Raw genomic sequence first — 20637 nt, forward strand, 5'->3', positions numbered from 1 at the left:
CGGGGAGGGAATATATACATGCGGTGGGGAGGAGACTGTCTATTAGGAGGTGGTGGGGGTTTTGGGCATTTACGGTGGCCAGTTTCGAATTGCAGCCTCCCGTAGGTGCTCTTTAAGGGCGGTTTTGAATGTGGGCAGGGATTCACATTCCTTTACAGCTTTGGGTAGGGCGTTCCACATTGTTGTGGCATAATTGCGGAACGTGTTTAGTCCCTTGTTTGAGCCGAATCTGGGTTTAACATGATTTGTTGAGCTTCCTCTGGTGTAGTGGTTGTGGTATTCACTGACCTTTGGGAAGTATTTTGACATGTACATGGGCACCCCGGTCGTATAGTGTATCTTGTAGACCAGGCCCATTGCAAGTTGCTGTACTCTGTCGTCTACTCTAAGCCATCCTAGGTTGGCAAAGTGGGCAGGGGTGAGGTGGGTTCTGGGGTTCAGGTCAAGTAGTAGTCTGACCAGTTTGTTTTGTGATGTTTGTAATTTTGTTTTAAGCGCCTTTGAGGTGCTTTGGTACCATGAGGTGCACGCATAGTCATAGTACCCTTGAATGAGTGCTCCTGCCAGAGTCTTCAGGGTATTCTTGTTTACCAGAGAGGAGATCCGGTACAAGAATCTAGTTCGTTGGTTGACTTTTTTTATTACATTGGATGCCATTTTGTCACAGGAAAGATTTGCCTCTAGGATGGAACCCAGGTAGGTAATTTCGTCTTTCCTTGTGACAATATTGTCACCCACTGTAACTGAGAAACCGTCGGTCTTGCTGAGTTTGTTATTTGAACCGAAGAGAATGGACTCTGTTTTGCCCATGTGTAATGATAGTTTGTTATCAGCGAGCCATATGCAGATTTTGCCTAGTTCCGTGCTGAGGGTTTTTTCAACCTGCAATTTGTTCTTGTCAGAGACCAGCAGGGCTGAGTCGTCCGCAAACAGGAACAAGTTGCAGTCACAGGCTGACGACATGTCATTTGCATAAATTAGGAAGAGTAGCGGTCCTAGTATGCTTCCTTGTGGAACACCACAGCTCACTGTGAGGGGGGGGGATAGAGTACCGTTTACCTCTACCATCTGTTCTCTCCCCTCCAGGTAGGATTGCATCCAGCTCACTGATAGGCTATCAAAACCAATTGCTTTTAGCTTGTCCATTAGAATGGAGTGATTGACAGTGTCGAAGGCCTTTTGTAGGTCCAGCATGACCATGCCGCAGTATTTGCCAGCGTCCACCTCTTGTTTGATGTGGTCGTTCAAATAGAGGAGGCATGTGTCAGTGGAGTGGGACGTTCTGAAGCCAGATTGGAATTCGTAGATTAGGTTTTTTTCCGCCAGGTACTTTTCGACCTGTTCGTAGACTATTTTCTCCATGACTTTCGAGATGGAGGTAAGAATAGAAACAGGGCGGTAGTTGCCTGGGTCTAATTTGCTGCCCTTTTTGTGTAGAGGGGTCACTCTCGCAATTTTGAAGTCCTTGGGGACGTGCCCCTGTCTTATAGAGAGGTTTATTATGTGTGATGACTGGGGTGACTGGGGTGATGGCGGCTGCTGCGTCTCTGAGGAATTTGGAGGGGATGTTGTCATGGCCAGTGGCCTTGTTAGGTTGGAGGGCGCTCAATTTTTTGAGTACCTCATCGGTTGTTACCATTTCAAGTTTGAAGTCGTCTTTGTGGACCCCTAGGTTTTTGTAGTATGCTACTATGTGTTCTACCCCATAATGCCCTGAGTGGGAGGGTAGTTTGTTTACCAGTGTTGTGGCTATGTTTGTGAAGAAGATGTTTAAGTAATTGGCTACATCCAGCTTGTCTGTGATGAGCGTGTTGTCCGTCTTTATGTTTATGTTTGAGAATCTGGTTTTAAGTTTTTTACTGCAGCCTAGTTGATTATTGAGTAATTTCCAAAGTTCGCGGGGTTTGTTTTTGTTTTCCTCCGTTTTGTCGTTGATGAAATTTCTTTTTGCGGTTCTGATCATGATGTTTACGTCATTTCTTAGTCTGTTTCTTTGGATTTTTAGTTCAACCACGTGGGCTTGGAGTTCACTGTTTGAGCTTTTGGAAAGCTTTGTCTGACTTTTATGAAGTTCAGAGCATTTTTTGTCTCTGGTTTTCATAGCGGCCAGTATTTCAGTGTGCATCCATGCCTCAGCGCTATTTTTAACCCTGGTGGTTCTTATCGGTGCCATGTTGTTGAGTATTGCTGTGAATTTGGTTTTGAATCCAAGCCATGTTTCTTCAACCTGTGTACCACTGAGCTCATCTGACCAGTCCAAGCTCCCCAGTTCTAGGTTAAAGGCCTCTCTAGAGTAAGTTTTGAGGTCTCTAGATGTGACTGTTTTGTGACAGCCGGCCTTCTGTTTTAGCTTTTTGCGGGTACAGAAAATCATATAATGATCACTTAACCCGCATGCTATCACCCCTTTACTGGAGATCATGGACTTGTCAGAGGTCAAAATGAGAAGCACGTTCAGTCACAGACTCATACCCCCCCGACACTCAACTAACTGCCTCGGCCAGTCCTTCATACTGTACCAGCGGCCATCAGGCTCCACAACAGTGGGCAGGGACTGCTGCCAGACATCCAACTACTAGGAACCTAGTAGCTGACTCCCACCTAAAAGGACAATATACTACCTTATGCATACCGCACCTTATGTGAATACTGTATACTTCATCAGATCATATATAGCATTTTAAGATTTATTAGATTAGATTTTGATTCTTGGATTATTAGATTATATATTGCATATTTAGAATTTTAGCATTTCGGTTTTTTTAGATTATATATTAGATTAGATTTAGATTCTTGGATTATTAGATTATATATTGTCACTATTTATTGTAGGGAAAATATAACTGAGAGGGCATTACATACCCTCATCTCGCACCTTGTTGCCCATATGCACATGTCCAGAGTTAATTATATTGTTTGTTATATTGTTTACACTGCCTATTTATTCTATTTTATTTGTACTTCTCCACTGTACTATAATTATGTCACCTGTACCATGTCTTATACTACCTGTACCCCCCTCCCCCATGCTGCTATGATGCCTGAATTTCCCCAAGGGGATCAATAAAGGAATATCTTATCTTATCTTATTTTGTGTGTAACTGGAGGATTGAAGAGTCTCTCCACTAGGGAGCAGATCCGGGCTGAATCCTCCTGACACCATGGAATTATATAGAAGAATAATATCTTCCTTGCGAACTATCCACTATCCATATTTGCAACGTAAACATAAAACATAAAACACTCGAGGAGGTTATGTTTTATTTTTGGCATATTTTTTGCGTTTAAATGCGCTATAGATAACATTCAACCACTAGATGTCCCACTAGAGCACTAGTCATTTATCCAATCGGGTGCATTCCAAGTGGGGGAAATGGGAACTAGAGAGGGGATACATGGCTGCAACATGTAAACAACAACATTCCTTTTGGATCCCGCAAATATTTTCTCAAATGAAAAATTCATTAAACAATATTTGTGTTGGGGAAAGGGCAATATTTTGATTCTGCACCTTCTAAAAGCTCTGTGGATGTATTCTTTTTTATTATTCTTTTTTTTGGTAATGTTTACTCTAGATAAAAGTTATCTATAGCACCTTTAACCTGTCACATCCACACTGCCCCCACTGTTCGGAAGCATAGCGTTAATTTCTGAGGATGCGCACAAAGTACGCTCCTAAGGAACGCAGGCTTCTTAACCCTTTCACTACCACTCTACCAAAGGGTTAACCCTTTCACTGCGACACCACAGAAGGTTAACCTTCTGTAGTGTGGTAGTGAAAGGGTTCAAAGCAAGTAAACAGAGACCCTACTCCTAGTCTTCTCTCCTGTAATGCCTTTTTAATTCCCCACTTGTTCGTCTATTTCAATTTCAGGAGAATGAGATTGACGTGGTCGGGGTCGGAACACATCTGGTCACTTGCACACGACAGCCTTCCCTGGGGTGTGTGTACAAGGTAAAGTGTGGAACATGCACGCCGCCAAACATGAACACTTGAACGCACCTTAACACAATCTGCGCCAAAAACGAGTTAACTCATTATTGCCCACTGTAACTGAGGGGTACAATTCCCTGACTGTATTACTAGATATGATACTTACTACCACTACCTTTGTACTTAATATTCGGCCACCCAGTACACGGCATAAATATATTATCATGAACACTCTCACGTAGATGAAACGGATCCAACACAAATGTACGAATTAGAAACAGGTCTTTATTTCTACACAGCGATGGTGTGTAGAATAAGCACTTAATCACTTAATTACATTTATGAATTGAAATAGTATGCACTTTTATGGCAAGGAGTATTCGTCGGTATATCAATAGAGAATGTCCAATCTCTGAAGGCGCAGGTGGTAAATATACGACCTGGAATAGTTAAGGAATAACAGCAATGATACTTTAATGATTATACTAGATACACTAGAGGGGGTTAATCCGGTCGCTTGTAAGCCGACAGGAGTAGGAGGGGGGGGGGGGGTAGAATCCGGCTGCCTCGTCCGGCCAAGGGTATCCCAGGTGAACCCACTGTAGTGCCGTTCAATGCGCCGGCGATCCTTGGACCACAGATGAAAGCAGGTGGACTCTTTGTGGGCCGGCTCTCTCCGGTCCACGGGGGAGAGACGTGAAGCGACCTCGTCTTGCAGAGCGTCTCCTCACCTTGCGTCCTCTCCAGGGGGGGGGGTTCCAACACACGGCAGTGTCGGGGGTCTTTATCCATGGAATAATCAAAGTATCCAAAGCATAATCCGTGCCTGGGAAGGCGGGCTGTCGTCGGTAGAATAATCCGGTATACAGGTCCACTCGCTCGTCGGCTCTGGGGCTCCTCGGGTGCAGCTTCACATAGGGTCAACCACCCTGGGTAAGCAGCCAGTTCTCTGCCCGAAACGATGGGGTACTGACTACGGTAGTATTCTCACCGCACGAAGCACTATATATTAACAGACTATTATTAGCTTAATAGACTACGTCCAACTCGACGATATAGTGCCAAATATGACTATTCAAATATTAATATACACAATGTCTCAATACCGATGGTAGGCGAACTTGGCCTTACTCCCACACGTGGCGTCGCGGGGAGGCTTTACGTCTGTGACTCTATTGGAGGGTAAGAAACTGGACTGAAAAGAAAGTCCTACTTTAGTAGCGCAGTATATATACGCACTATGAACAAATAGTCCCATTAGTGGTGCGGTAGCCAAATTCCTACGCGGAACTAGGACTTGTTCGTACATGTCGAGCGGTACGTTTGAACTGGGTCTGAGGGGTATGGCAGCCTGGCACCAAGGTCTCGACCAATAGTAGAATGGAGACTATTATGGGATGTTCAGTAGGCTAGAATGGATATTCAATGCATATTGTACAAGGAATATACAAGGGATATCAGGGAATATTAGAGAATATACAAATACAATTAAATATATATATATAAATAAATATATATATTCGGTTTAATCTGGCCCTTCACAACAGCCACCCCCTGAATAGGTCCCAGACCTAATCAGTTAAACAGACAGATTAATCGCGTTGTCTATTTACACATAAGGGTTTGCTGTAGGGGTCAGTCAACTTCACAAAGTCATAGGGTTGTAGGGTCATGGTCATCATCGATTGTGTCTGGGAGTCAAGGCAGTTCTATGAGCCTTGCCACGGGACGGGTGTAAGTGCGACCCTGGACGAGCACTTCAGCTGCTCGGACCTTGCCGTCGGCACCGGTGATCACTTTGCTTACGCGGCCGGCCGGCCACATAGCTCTGGGCAGTGATTGATCAATAATCATGACGACTGTTCCTTCTGTCAAATTGTCTCTCTCCTTTACCCACTTCTGGCGGGTCTGTAGAGACGGTAGGTAGTGCAGTAGGAAACTGTTCCAAAACTTGTCGGCTAATACTTGGCTGTACCTCCACATTCGTCGGCCGTTCGCTTCTTCAGGCCGGTACATTGTCTGTGGTAATGCAGGATCTAGCCGCCCCATCAGGAGTGTGTTGGGGGTAACTGGGTCGATATCCGCCACATCACTGGAGACATATCCGAGGGGCTTCGAGTTAAGTACTCCCTCAATCTCCGTGAGGACTGTCATTAGGACTTCTTCCGCCACAGTCTGGGCCCCAAGTACTGCGTACAGGGCTGTCTTTATGGAGCGCACTTCTCGTTCCCAAGTGCCACCGAAGTGGGGTGCGTTTGGGGGGTTGAATTGGAAATCAACCTGTGCTGGAGCGAGGTGGGTCTTAAGTTCTGGGCCCATAGCTTGGAAGCTCTCTCTCAGCTCTCTTTCGCCGCCTTTGAAGTTTGTCCCATGATCGGACAATAGGGTAGACGGTCTTCCTTTCCGTGATGTGAATCTACGGAAGGCCATAAAGAATGAGTCTGTGCTCATGGTCGGGAGAAGCTCGATGTGTATCGCTCTGGTGGTCATGCATTTGAATACAATACCCCACCGCTTCTCGGTTCCTCTTCCTTTCTTTATGTGCAGCGGGCCAAAGCAGTCCATACCCGTTGAGTGGAATGGCTTGTCACCGATTCGGAGGCGACATGGAGGAAGGTCAGCCATCCTTGGTATGCTGGGCTGCGCGCGCCACTTGCGGCAGTCTAGACATGTTCGCTGGAAGCGTCGTACCGCCTCTCTTCCTTGTAGGATCCAGTAACGACGTCTGATTTCCGCGAAGACTCTTTCTGCTCCTGCGTGATGTACATCCTCATCGTATTTCTTTATAATCAGCTCTGTGACCTTGTGTCGGCTGTTCAATACGATCGGGTATTTAATGTCATCCGGTAGATTGGGGGCTCTGCGTAGGCGACCACCCACTCTGATGAGGGTATGAGCGTCGCTCTCGGGGGCCAGGTGAATTAATCTGCTGTCGGATGGGACGGGCTTTCCTCCCTGTAGACAGGCCAATTCATCAGGGAACGAGTCTCTCTGGGCTCGCTGCAGTAGAAGCAATTCTGCTTCCTCGTAGTTAGCTGCTGACATATCAGCGGGGGACTTGCACTCCGGGTGGTACCGCAGGAATGTTCTTTGTTGTGCACTCTCTATGGACGTGCAATCGTCTATGTTAGGGTCGGTGGAGGCTACGGTGCTCAATCCACAGAACACAGACTTCTTAATTTCCACCTCCTCTGGACTTGCTTCCCTCGGGATAGGCATGGGCCACTGTCCTTCCGGGAGTCTTAGGAATGCGGGGCCGTCACTGTAGACATTGCGACGGGTGAGGTCATCCAGGGGCATCCCCCGGGTGATGACGTCAGCTGGGTTCTGTTTTGTATCAACGTAGCGCCACTCTGTTTCTCCGGTTAACTCTTCGGTTAAGTCTTGAATCTCGGTGACTCTGACTCCCACGAAGACTTTGTACTTGCATGAGTCCGATTTGATCCAGGCGAGTACCGTCGTGGAATCTGACCACAGAATTGTTCTAGACACCGGTATGGTGAGCTCACGTTGGATGAGCGTGGCTAGGTGCGCTCCGGCTAGGGCTGCGCAGAGCTCTAGACGTGGGATAGATTGTTGCTTGCGTGGGGCTATTCTCGAGCGGGCGAGGACAAATGCTGTGTAGATCTCTCCCCCCTGGTCTTGGGCCCGCAAGTAGGCTACTGATCCGTATGCGACCTCTGAGGCGTCACTGAAGACGCGTAAGTCCATTTTACATGTCTCTGGCCTCACCGTGGGTGGGAAGTAGCTTCGGCGCATATTAACGCCTGGGAGTGAGTGGAGCTCCATCTCCCACTCTCTCCAGGTGGATGCAAGGTGTGCGGGAATGGGATCGTCCCAGCCCTGGTCCTTGTCCCACAATGCTCGTACAATCATTTTTGCCCTGGTGGTGTACGGTAGAATACATCCTAGCGGGTCATATTGTCGGGCGAGTGTTGTGTACACACTCCGTCTGGTGGTCGGCGCCGCCGCCGGCCTTCCCTGCTCCGTAGTCAGGGGCTTGTGTCTGTAGTGAAGCGAATCTGTTTTGAATCGCCACACCAATCCCAGGGTCATCTCCTGGGCTTCTCCCGGGATTGTAGCCATCCAGGTCTCGCTGCTGGCTGCCTTGTCCTCGGAGGAGAGGCTGCGCAGTACTTGCGGATCGCTGCTGGCCCACTGCCTGAGATCAAAGCCGCCTTTGATCAATGAGGCGCGGAGTTTAATCAGGAGAGCCTCGGCTTCTTCCTGGGTTGAAAGGCTTTGTAGACAGTTGTCTACGTAGAAGCTGTTCTTTACGCTGTGTCGGACCTCTTCGTCCGCTGCTGGGTCCTCTGCTACATGTTTCTGTAGTGCAAATGTCGCACAGCAGGGGCTGCACGTCGTTCCGAAGGGGAGGACTTCCCATTGGTAGATGGCTGGGTGCTCATCTCCTGGCTTCTCTCTCCATAGGAACCGTAACAGGGGCTTGTCCGCCTCTACTAATCTCACCTGCAGGAACATTCCTTTAATGTCCCCGCTGATGGCCACCTTTTCCTGGCGGAAGCGGAGTAGAACGCCGAGTAGGGAGGGGCCGAGTGTGGGACCGGGCAGTAACTCTTTATTCAGATTTTGGGATCCGATCGGGTAGCTGCAGTTAAATACTATGCGGTCTTTACCGTTGTGATGGACCTTGTGGTGGGGCACGTACCACGATTCAGTGGTCTGGTCAGCCTCTTTAATGTCCATCTTTGTCACGTGTCCCGCTGTGATGAGCTTCTCAATCTCAGCGCGGTATACACTCTCTTGGGCGGGGTTCTTGGCTAAGCGCCGCTCCGTGTTCAGCAGGTACCGTTCTGTGGCGTCTGTCTTGGCGTGGAAAGTAGGCATTCCTTCTCGCCGCAGGAGTGGCGTGGCGTATCTCAACACGCCGTTGACCGGGACTCTCTTGGTCCCTGTCTCGAGGAGGTGAATGGCGTAAATGTCATCTTTAGAGCGAATGTCTTTCTTTCCGTTCTTAAAGGGCATTTGTTCTAAGGTCCATAGCCGCTCTACGTGTTGCAGGAGTGCGGTTTCTCCCTCTGTGACTCGGGAGTGGAGACATCTAGTGGCTGTACTTCGGTTGAGAGATTTGGCGAGCGGGCCTTGGAGAGTCCATCCCAAACGGGTCTCGACTGCTGCAGGGCAGCCTCGGGGTCCGGTATGAACCCGGTCTATCGGGACAATGAGGTCTGCATGGTCGGAGCCTATCAACAGGGTCGGCATAGCATTGTCTATGAGCGGGATCGGTAACTTGCGCAGATGTGCATATTTCTCCATCAGCTTGGCGACGGGGTATGTGTACCGCGACAGTCCTATTTCTTGGCTGGTGAAAGCGTCTGCAATCTGGTACCGTCGCTCAGGCTGGCCGCTTGCTGCGATAGAGAATGAGACATTCTCGCCCTTTATCGTCTTCAAATCTCGTCTTATTGTCCGAATTGTCATTTGGGTTTCGCTTCCCCGCAGCCCTAGCTGGGCCGCAGCGGAGGCGAGCAGCAGGGTCTTCTCTGACCCGTCATCGAGGACGGCGTAAGTGTCCAGGACTTTATTCTGGTAGCTTAGTGTCACACGCACTACTTTTAGGAGTACTCGGGCTCCACTGCTGCTGGCGGGATCGATGTACATGACGCTCGCTTTGCGGCTGGATGGTGCAGGTGAAGGGCGCCGTCTGTTACTGTCGTGAAGTATGTCCAGATGGGCTCCATCGCACTTGGTGCACCTTTTCTTTAAGCGGCATTCGGCTGCCATGTGTGAGCGCGCACAGCGAAAACAGCGCTTGTTGGACTTTATCCATTGACCTGCTTCCTCCGCGTTCAGCTTGGGGAAGGAGTCACATTGCGCTAGCCAGTGTTCTTTCTCACAGTAGGGGCACACTATCTTCCACTTCTCCGTTCTGGAGGGGGTACTGTGGCTCCTGCTGCTCGGTACTGACTCCGATTGGTGCATCACAGTCACCGATCTTCTTCCATCATTTAGTCGTCTGGTTCCTTCTCTGGAGCCAGGGGTGCTCCGTCTGAATGTATCTAGCCGTAGGCTGCTGACTTCTCTCGCCAGGAAGTCTGCTAGATCGAGGAGGTTCGGTTCGGGGCCATTCGGGTCTCTGTGGTCCCTCTGCCGCCTAAAGCGCTCCTGACGAGCGGGCGGCAGCTTCTCCAGGATCCTTTCCACATTTGAGTTGGCGTAAAGTTCATGCCTCCCCTTCTCTCTTTGCGCTCCCAACATCCCTACCAGGGACTGCACTCTGATGGACAGGTCGTCCAGTGCTCGATTGTCTATTGCTGGGGGTAAGCGGTCGATGTGTCGGATCTCCTGGATCACGTAATCCCATATGCGCCCATACCTCTGGTCCAATGCTACCAGCGCTGCTGTGTATGGGGTGGTGGAAGTCGCGTAGGCGAGCGCTATATTATGTGCGCGGGGTACCTTTAAGTGCTTCAGTAGGATGGCGTATTTGTGGCGTTCATCCAATACATCCACCAACATGGTCTCCAGACACATGCGGAGTTCTGTATACTGGGCCCGGTTCTCTTGGGTGAAGTCGGGTACCATAGGCGTGCCAATGTATGACGCTGACTGTGGATACATCGGCGAGCGTTGGGGGAGAGGCCTCCTAGGCGAGTCTCCTCCCGCTCCTTGGTATGGGCTGGTACCGGCAGTGTACCATGGCCCGCTTGTCCAGGTGCTGTTCCTCGGTGCGGGTCGTGCGTCGTGCTCACCCGTGTATAGAGTCGGGGGTCTGTAGCGCAGCTCCGCGGGAGTATAGCCTGGGCTGTACCGGACCTCCTGGTCCGGTAGAGTACTGTGCTGTCTTCGGGCGTGGTTCTCCTCTTCCTCTTCGTCTTCAGTTAGGTCATCCAGTGCTTGTAGTCTCTGGTTTAGCCTCTCCACAGGATATGCTGCTCCTTCCCGGTTGCTAGGTCTCGCTTGGACCGGTGGGGGGAGGTGGTCTGTGGGGGGTATAGACCTCGTCTGTTGGTCAAGTTCAGGGTTGTTTACTCGGCTAGGGGATGCCGCCCTGGAGGTGTGTCTAGACGAGTTCCTGGAGCCTCTGGCGGAGGGAGAGGGTGTTGTCCGTCTGATCAGCTGTTCTATTAGTTGCGACTGCTGTCTGTCGCGCGCTGCGTCCCGTTGAGCACCGGCTCGTTCTCGGGCCACATTCTCTTCCATCTGAATGCGTCTTATTTCTAGACGTATCTGCTCGTGTTCGCTTCGCTGCTGGATCTGCAGTCGGTCGCGTTCAGCAGCGGCGTTCAGGCTGATGAGGAAGGCCTGCTGTAGGGTCCTCTCTGCCTCTGGAGGAGGCGGTTGTATAGGGGAGCCTTCCCTCGGGGTACTCCTTGCGGAGCCTTGGAGCTCTATCTCCACGGTGCTCTCCCCGTCTTCTTCCGTGCCGAGTTCTCTCTCGGTAGCGTTGTATTCCTCCCGGGACTCATCGGGGACTACTTCTTCAGTACTGGCGGGGTGTGAAGTCATGTCTGGTTCCCACTGGTCCCCACCGTGAACTTGGTCAGTTACATTAGAGCCCGTAGGGGCCTCTATGGTCGGGGTAGTCTGGGCGTTGGGGTTAGACATACTTTTACTTTCTAGTTTTACCGCGTTTACTGTTAGTAGAAGACTAGGTTGTTGACAGCGTAAGCCTCTAAGTACTGAGGGAGCCGTCGTTCGCGCTGCGGGCGTTGGTTAGGAGGATCGTTTCGTGGAGTGTTCATCATAGGCCATTTCAATATTAATAACACTATATTAATATTACACTAATTACCATCCGGCTCGAAGGACCAATTGTAACTGAGGGGTACAATTCCCTGACTGTATTACTAGATATGATACTTACTACCACTACCTTTGTACTTAATATTCGGCCACCCAGTACACGGCATAAATATATTATCATGAACACTCTCACGTAGATGAAACGGATCCAACACAAATGTACGAATTAGAAACAGGTCTTTATTTCTACACAGCGATGGTGTGTAGAATAAGCACTTAATCACTTAATTACATTTATGAATTGAAATAGTATGCACTTTTATGGCAAGGAGTATTCGTCGGTATATCAATAGAGAATGTCCAATCTCTGAAGGCGCAGGTGGTAAATATACGACCTGGAATAGTTAAGGAATAACAGCAATGATACTTTAATGATTATACTAGATACACTAGAGGGGGTTAATCCGGTCGCTTGTAAGCCGACAGGAGTAGGAGGGGGGGGGGGGTAGAATCCGGCTGCCTCGTCCGGCCAAGGGTATCCCAGGTGAACCCACTGTAGTGCCGTTCAATGCGCCGGCGATCCTTGGACCACAGATGAAAGCAGGTGGACTCTTTGTGGGCCGGCTCTCTCCGGTCCACGGGGGAGAGACGTGAAGCGACCTCGTCTTGCAGAGCGTCTCCTCACCTTGCGTCCTCTCCAGGGGGGGGGGTTCCAACACACGGCAGTGTCGGGGGTCTTTATCCATGGAATAATCAAAGTATCCAAAGCATAATCCGTGCCTGGGAAGGCGGGCTGTCGTCGGTAGAATAATCCGGTATACAGGTCCACTCGCTCGTCGGCTCTGGGGCTCCTCGGGTGCAGCTTCACATAGGGTCAACCACCCTGGGTAAGCAGCCAGTTCTCTGCCCGAAACGATGGGGTACTGACTACGGTAGTATTCTCACCGCACGAAGCACTATATATTAACAGACTATTATTAGTTTAATAGACTACGTCCAACTCGACGATATAGTGCCAAATATGACTATTCAAATATTAATATACACGATGTCTCAATACCGATGGTAGGCGAACTTGGCCTTACTCCCACACGTGGCGTCGCGGGGAGGCTTTACGTCTGTGACTCTATTGGAGGGTAAGAAACTGGACTGAAAAGAAAGTCCTACTTTAGTAGCGCAGTATATATACGCACTATGAACAAATAGTCCCATTAGTGGTGCGGTAGCCAAATTCCTACGCGGAACTAGGACTTGTTCGTACATGTCGAGCGGTACGTTTGAACTGGGTCTGAGGGGTATGGCAGCCTGGCACCAAGGTCTCGACCAATAGTAGAATGGAGACTATTATGGGATGTTCAGTAGGCTAGAATGGATATTCAATGCATATTGTACAAGGAATATACAAGGGATATCAGGGAATATTAGAGAATATACAAATACAATTAAATATATATATATAAATAAATATATATATTCGGTTTAATCTGGCCCTTCACAACACCCACCATGCGTTCAGCGCCAGAAACGAGTTAACTAGTTTTTGGGATCGTTATTTCGTTTATTCGCTATATCTATTCATAATTCATAGCTGCAGCCTCTGGTATACCCTTTAGACCCTGTCTGAGCTGGCAGACGGTCAACACCGCCCTCTACTGCCATGCAGAGCTATTGCATCTCATTGGAAATGGGCTGGTGTGTTTTAGGAGCCGATCTGAGCCGGGCGGGCGTGGTTTAAATACTCAGGCGAGCCAGTTCTATACAACGATGGCATCGAACAGTAACCCTGCCCGCCCGCCCATATGTAACGGTCGGTAGTGTGGTACGGATCTCCACGAGCAGTATTTGGAATGGCGATCAGATAATTGGATTATTTCTTTTGCATTACATCAGATACAAGGTAAGAACACTATATATAAATTTGATCGTTGATCTGATATTTATTTCTACCGCGATCACAGCTATCTGTGTGTAAGTGTATGTGCTTAATACCGTTGACTGCGGGGGCGGGGGGCGAGCGCCCCGCTACGACGGTGCACGACGAGATATAATAATGATAATTTAGCGTTGATTTCAGGATGATTAGATAATCAGCCGAAAAATTACAACGTGATGACTGGATTACAGTAAAATGCCTTTTTCTCGTCTTTTTCCTGGAATTACTCAAAAGCACCCAAACCATACTCTATTCAAAACGGTATAAAACGGAAATGTACGGATGAAAAAACAATCTGTTTTGGGCATGTTGACTGGAAGCAACTCACTGACAGTGGACAGCGTTATTAGACCCATAGATATAATATAAGATATATTTTAAGCACTCGCAAATGTCGCAGTCTAAAACTATATCCATTGAATAAAGACCTGGCGATGAAGGGGGATCAGCGCCCCCTGCTGCTGGCGGTCAATGTGTTAACCGTGAAGCACATCACTGCCACTGTACTTGTACATTGAGTATGTGACTAATAAACATTTGACTTACTGCACAAACACTCTATAACAGCTTCTGTCTCTACCTCCATCTACACATAAACACTCGCCTCCTCTCTCACTCTCATGTTTGTATTGCTTTCCCTCTGTCCTTTATGTGTATTGTGTGTATGTGTGTCTGTGTCTGTGTGTGAGGTTATGTGTATGTGTCTGTGTGTTTGTCTGTGTGTGTCTTTGTCTGTGTGTGTGTTTATGTGTGAGTGTGTGTTTGTCTCTGTGTGTGTCTTTGCCTGTGTGTGTGTGTGTGTGTGTGTGTGTGTGTGTTTTTGCCTCAGCTGGTGGAGGTGAGGGGAAGCCCCAGGATGAAGTTCAGTGAGGACCCAGAGAAGAGCACAGTGCCCGGAAGGAAAGCCGTCTACAGGCTGTTAGACACGGAGGGTGAGAGCTTTATTTTCACTACATATGTAAGGGATAATGTATAGCTACGAGGTCATTGTCGCAAAATAATTGACAGACACTGCGTTCTGGAACACCGAGGCGCAGCCGAGGTGTTCTAAACGCAGTGAAGGTCAATTATTTTGTGACAATGACCGAGTATAGCTATACATTATCCCGCTTATTACATGGCTAACTTACTAACAATATACCCAATTCATTTTACACCATCGACAAGACGAGATCAAATGTAGACGCAGTTGTTCTGTGGCTCCTCTGTCATCGCCGGCAGCCGGGAGCCGGCAGGTGTGTGGACTTGATTGCACTGATGTAGTGCAGCTGTGCATAATGGTAATGCTTAGCTTTCGTGACTGCGATCAAAATGCTTGATTGTGATTGGTCAATAGCGCTCTGTTGCCCCTAACAGCGGTCATTATTGCGCGTTGCCCATGACAGCGGTGAATTGTCGAGAAATAATTTACCACTGTCAGGGGCAACCGAGCGCTATTGACCAATCACAATCAAGCATTTTGGCGAATGTTAAAACGCCATGTAATAAATACTGTATACACCGTACTTCCACTGATTTTAAATAATGAAAAAGAAATCACATTACATGCTTTAAATTATATTAAATAGCATTTACATCCTAAATGGGGCGACTGTGGCTCAGGAGGTAGAGCAGTCGTCTGGTAATCCGGAGGTTCCCGGTTCGATTCCAGCTCCTCCCGGGCAGCGTGTCAAAGTGTCCTTGAGCAAGACACTTAACCCCTAACAGCTCCCGATGAGCAGGTCGGCACCTCGCATGGTTGCCTCCACCGTCGGTGTGTGAATGTGTGAGAGGATGGGTAAAATGTGAGGAACAAATTGTAAAGCGCTTTGGATAAAAGCTGCTATATAAATGCACCATTTACCATTTGAATGCAGAATAAAAGGTCTCTGAACAATTTATATACTTTCTAAGTAATAATTGACCACTGTCCACTGCTACTTCTCTAGTGAGAGAAGAAATCCAGAAATGCAGGCCTGTATTCTGTCAGGTCTACTAAACGCTTGCTTTTATTTAGATATACTTCTCAGGGGAGATTTAAAAAAGCCTTAAAGGATAAAATAATTCAGGAGTACAGTTTTTTTTGTTTTTTTTTTTTGTTTTTTTCCCCCTCCATTTTTCCTCCGATTTTCTCCCATCCCAATGTTAGTCGTATGCCAATTCCCAGTCCCTTCCTGGTTGCTGCGCACTTACCCCCCACAGTCAGATCATCTGGGAGAGTGGAGGCTACCACGTGCTTCCTCCGACACACGTCCAGCCAATCACCGCTTCTTTTCACCTGGCAGCGCGGATTCTCATCGAGAGGGCGTAGCGTGTGGGAGGATCATACTATCCCCCTCAAGTCCTATCCGCGCTTAGCAGGCGCCCCGACCGAACTGTAGGAGTCGCTGTTTACAACGACCCGGACCCACCCCGCCAGCTTCTCCCACCCTCTAATACAGCCAATTGTATTAGTGCAGACGGCCAGCCAAGCTGGTGACAACCCCGGAGCTGTGAGCTGGATTCGAACAGGCGAATCCAGCTCACAGCTCCGGGGTTGGTGACGAGGAGTACAGTTTTGAGTAAAAACATCAAACATTTGTTTTTTCTTTCAAAAAATGATATCTTGCAGCATATTTTAAGCTTTTCTTTCTTATATTAAAATATATTTAGTTTTTAAGAATTTGTAAGGGATAGGCAAAAATAAGCATGTGCTTCAGCCTATTCCTTTTTCTTTGGTCGTTGATTTTGGATTTTGTGTGTGAGCTTGCCTTGAATATGTACATTTGTGATCTTTTTTTCTTTTCCTTTTGTAAGTCCACACGGGTGTGTTCTATTTGTCTGTAAACAAGACCGAAAAATAAACTTCATTCATTCATTCATTCATATAAAGTCGGTGTCAGATTTAATTCTAACAGGAATGAAAACGTCTCTCTCTCTCTCTTTCCGTCTCTTTCCGTTTGTGTTTAAGGCATTGAATGGTCTGGCCCCTCAGTACCTAGCTGAACGTATCCATGCCTGCACCCCAGCTAGAGCACTGAGGTCATCAAACAAACTACTTTTAAATGTCCCGAGGTCTAGGCTAAAAACAAAAGGTGGCCGAGCTTTTGCGGTGGCTGCCCCTAAATTGTGGAACAGTCTTCCACTACAAATTAGGTCTGCTCAGACCCTAGAGAATTTTAAAGCTCAGCTAAAGACTCACCTGTTTTCATTGGCGTTTTGAGGCTTGGTAAGCCATACATCCCCGGTTATGTCGTGATTGTTTTAATGTATTGCAGCTTTTGATTTTGTGTATACTGTATTTTGTATTTTTACTTAGTATTTCTCTGTTTTTATATTGTAAAGCACTTTGATGCAACTTCGGTTGGTTTTAAATGTGCTATATAAATAAAGTTGACCTTGACCTTGGACCTCTCTGCAGGCCATCCGTTCCTGGACCTGCTGTGTCTGGCGGAGGAGCCTGCTCCCAAAGCAGGCCTGAGCGTGAGCTGTCACCCCCTGGGGGAGGGAGGCACCTGTCAGTCGGTCACCCCGGCTCAGGTCGGCTGTCTGCGCCTGGAAGTCTTCACTAAAGGACAGGTGAGGGTCGGCTGATGACCGGGACCTTATGGCCGGGGGACGTGGGGCTCAGGTGGTAGTGTACTGAGGGGGGCAGATCTGATGTCTGGATGTAAATCACAGTCACCTTTGGTTGTTATTATGTTCTACTCTATTATTACTACTATTTCTATTATTATCTTTGTTCCTGCCTGTACCTCCCCTCCCCCATGTTGTTATTAAGATCGAGGGGATTAATAAAGACACTTGAACACTTGAAGCTGAAGGTTAGACCTGGCTTATACTGTATACAGTATATCCTCAATGTCGGAGCCATAATCATATACTCAGTGTTTCCCACAGGATTTTGTGAGACTGTGGTGGGTGAACCTCGGCCCCTCTAGGGGGTTCCGGGGGCATGTTCCCCCGGATTTTTTGTTTTGTTTTTGTTTTAAAGTTAAAAGCATCAATCTGGTGCACTTTGAGAGCAAAATAAAGAGGCTAGATCTATGATGAACTTTGTGCTCAAAACACAAAATCTACTAGAGCATACATTTGAGCCATCAAAGAAATGAAGCAAAAGTGGTTACCAGCTGTGTTGAACTGGTTTATTTTTTAGAAAATAAAAGAATATACTGGATTACTATTACGACTACTACCACTGCCAATACTACTGATACATCCCTATTGGCAAACTTAAAAAGAAAATGTAATTACAGTCTAGGTAATTCATGGGAACTGTATGTATGTTTCAGTATTCTCTATGGTTCATGGTGTTGTATCGTTAGTTGTATTGTCACTTTAGGTGGTGGGCGTGTTCACTGTGGTTTTGGCGGCAATAGTAGTGTTCATATGGGATTTCATTCACCTTTTCACTGGTGTTGACATTTTCGGAGAGAGGGGGTGAGCTCAGGGAGTATATTTTCTATTGACAGCAAGAGAGCAACAATGCAACAGCGCAAAAGATTGCAACAGTATCGCAACAGCGCTGGTACCAGTGTTATATTTACATGTGTTTTCATTAAGTGAAAGAATAAATAGTTTAAACGCATATTTTGGACTTGGAACTGAATTATTTTACGATGCGCGTCACAGTGAGTTTACTCCTCTGTTTAGCCCCTCACGGCTCTTTTTGACAGCCTACGTGTAGCCGTGTCACATATGTACATGTTTAAAATACAGTTATAAGAGGGTTGTTGTGAACCCCAACCCACTCAGCCTGTGCATTTCCAGCACACGTCCCAGACAGGAGGAATTAATAAAACGTTTTCACAAGTAAATAATATTTATTAAATACAAGGGGAATGGAACCCATAAACTAACAATAAGGGAAGGGATAAACACTAAAACAATAACTCCAACACACAAGAACTACAAAAGTGTCTCATAACACAAACCAGATCTACGTGGTAAGCAAAACCAACACGCACAATACGAACCAACGCACAACGGGGTGAAACGACAGTTCACCCACAGTCCCAGGATAGTGGCATAAGGCAATGAATGTGTGTGGGATCTCAGGTTTTATCCACCCACCCCTTAACCCTTTCACTGCCACACTACAGAAGGTTAACCCTTTACTATCACACTACTGACGGTAACCTTATGTAGTGTGGCAGTGAAATGGTTAACCTGCTGTTGTGTGGCAGTGAAATGGTTAACCTTGTGTGTTGTCACAGTGAAAGGGTTAACTGTTGGTAGTGCGGCAGTGAAAGGGTTAATGAGTAATTGCCCTCAGCTGTAGTCATCACTGGGCACTCAGGAGACTACAGGAAGGGGCGGGCGGTACCTGAGAAGGGGAAACGGAAAGGGGGATTACTATGAAGTGAACATGAACACAGCACCATACTATATACAAATACAAAATAACTTACCTATACTAACCTGATGTTTAACATGGTATTATAAAATACAATAATAATGATGGCCAACCTACCTATGTAACAAGCCACAACGTTCAAGCCTGTGTAGATCTTACAGTTGAATGTCTGGCTGTATGGAGTTGAATTGTATGTGACTTATATGACTTTTGTACATGTGTTTCATTACATGTGTATATATACATACATACCAATTATTCACTTGTTCTATTCTCCATCCATAGCAACACTATTTTGAGGCATAGGTTAATAATTGGTGTAGGGTTGTCTGACTCTGCTGTTGGCTGGTTCTGTAACTATCTCTCTGACAGGACCCAATCTGTTAAAGGGGACATGCATTGCTATTCCTAGCACTATTTGGGCAACTTTACACAGTTCCTGTGAGTCTATTGAACACATCTGTACGTTTTTTTTTTTTTTTTTTTTTAATCATTGTTTTATATTTCTAATCAAGTACTCAAAAGCCAAATTTTTCTCCCTTTGGATTTCAGGCTGTGTTGACCTGGCTCCGCCCATAAGCACTTTGAGTGACAGTCATCCACACAGTCTGCGACTGGCACAGAGAGAGATAGAGAGAGACTGAGGGGGATACTAATTAATTTCGCAGCGGGGGGTGGGCATAATCCGACGGGACAATGCATTGGTAACTTGTTTCAAATGACAATATATACCCCTGTGAATATTATGTTACGGATCGGAATACGGCGTGCGCGTGGGAGTATGCGCAAAGATATTACAGTGATATGCTGGTGCTCCCGACTGCGAGGGAGAGAGAGAGATAGAGAGGGAGAGAGGGAGAGAGAGAGACAGAGACAGAGAGAGAGAGGGACACACAGAGCACTTACACACAACCTGTGTAAACGCTCTGTGTGTGTGTGTGTGAGAGAAGACGGGTCCCTCTCTCTCTCCCTCCCTCTCTCTCGCTCGTCCGCTCCCTGCCTCGCAGTCAAAACCCGTTTGAGGAAGTGTCGGGTTACACTATGCGCTACAACCATAGAGGGGGCGTTACTGCAAATCAGTACCTTATTCACGTCAGCAATACCGTCAAATCAGAACAGCTTAGTTGAGTGAGGGAGGATCTCATGAACTCGAAACTAGACTGATGAGTCAATATGATAATTAACGACACAGACCACATTGATATAATCCCCAATTGCTAGGAAAACATGCTAAACACTGGAAAAGGCTATTTATAATGCATGTCCCCTTTAAAGTTGATGGTTGTACCTCCAATGTCCTGTCTGCCCTCAAGGGGGTACCACAGGGCTCTGTGTTGGGCCCCTTATTGTTCACAATTTATATAAATGACTTGAAGATGTACCCAATGCTAATTTTCATTACTACGCGGATGACACTGTAATCTATTGTTGTGCAGGAACTTTGTCTCAAGCTGCTTCTAAACAAATAGCAACCCAACTTCTGCAGCTAAGACTAGTACTAAATGCTGGTAAAAACCAAAATTATGGTATTTTCAAAAGCGAAACCCCATTCCCTGTCTGCTGTAACTACAGTACGTCTCAGGGAATTGCTCTTGAAATTGTTTCTACTTTCAAATACCTTGGAATTATTCTGGACGACAACTTGTCTTTTAAGCCACATATTGAAAACCTGGCTAAGAAGCTGAAGGTAAGGTTGGGTTTCTATTTTAGAAACGAGGCTTGTTTCTCCTTTCATTCTAAAAAGAGGCT

At 47.1% G+C, this 20637-nt stretch overlaps 1 protein-coding gene across 1 annotated transcript in view; it reads left to right on the plus strand.

Moving 5' to 3' along the window:
- Positions 1-20637, plus strand: part of naprt (nicotinate phosphoribosyltransferase) — a 44842-nt gene that overhangs the window by 20923 nt on the left and 3282 nt on the right. Inside the window, exons 9-11 of the mRNA XM_084308735.1 lie at positions 3875-3955; positions 14404-14506; positions 16954-17111. Of these exons, the coding sequence (XP_084164861.1) occupies positions 3875-3955; positions 14404-14506; positions 16954-17111 (342 nt within the window). The remainder of the gene's footprint in view (positions 1-3874; positions 3956-14403; positions 14507-16953; positions 17112-20637) is intronic.

This window comes from Notolepis coatsorum (genome assembly GCF_963971535.1).
Source record: "Notolepis coatsorum genome assembly, chromosome: 2".
NCBI classification, from domain to species: Eukaryota; Metazoa; Chordata; class Actinopteri; order Aulopiformes; family Paralepididae; genus Notolepis; species Notolepis coatsorum.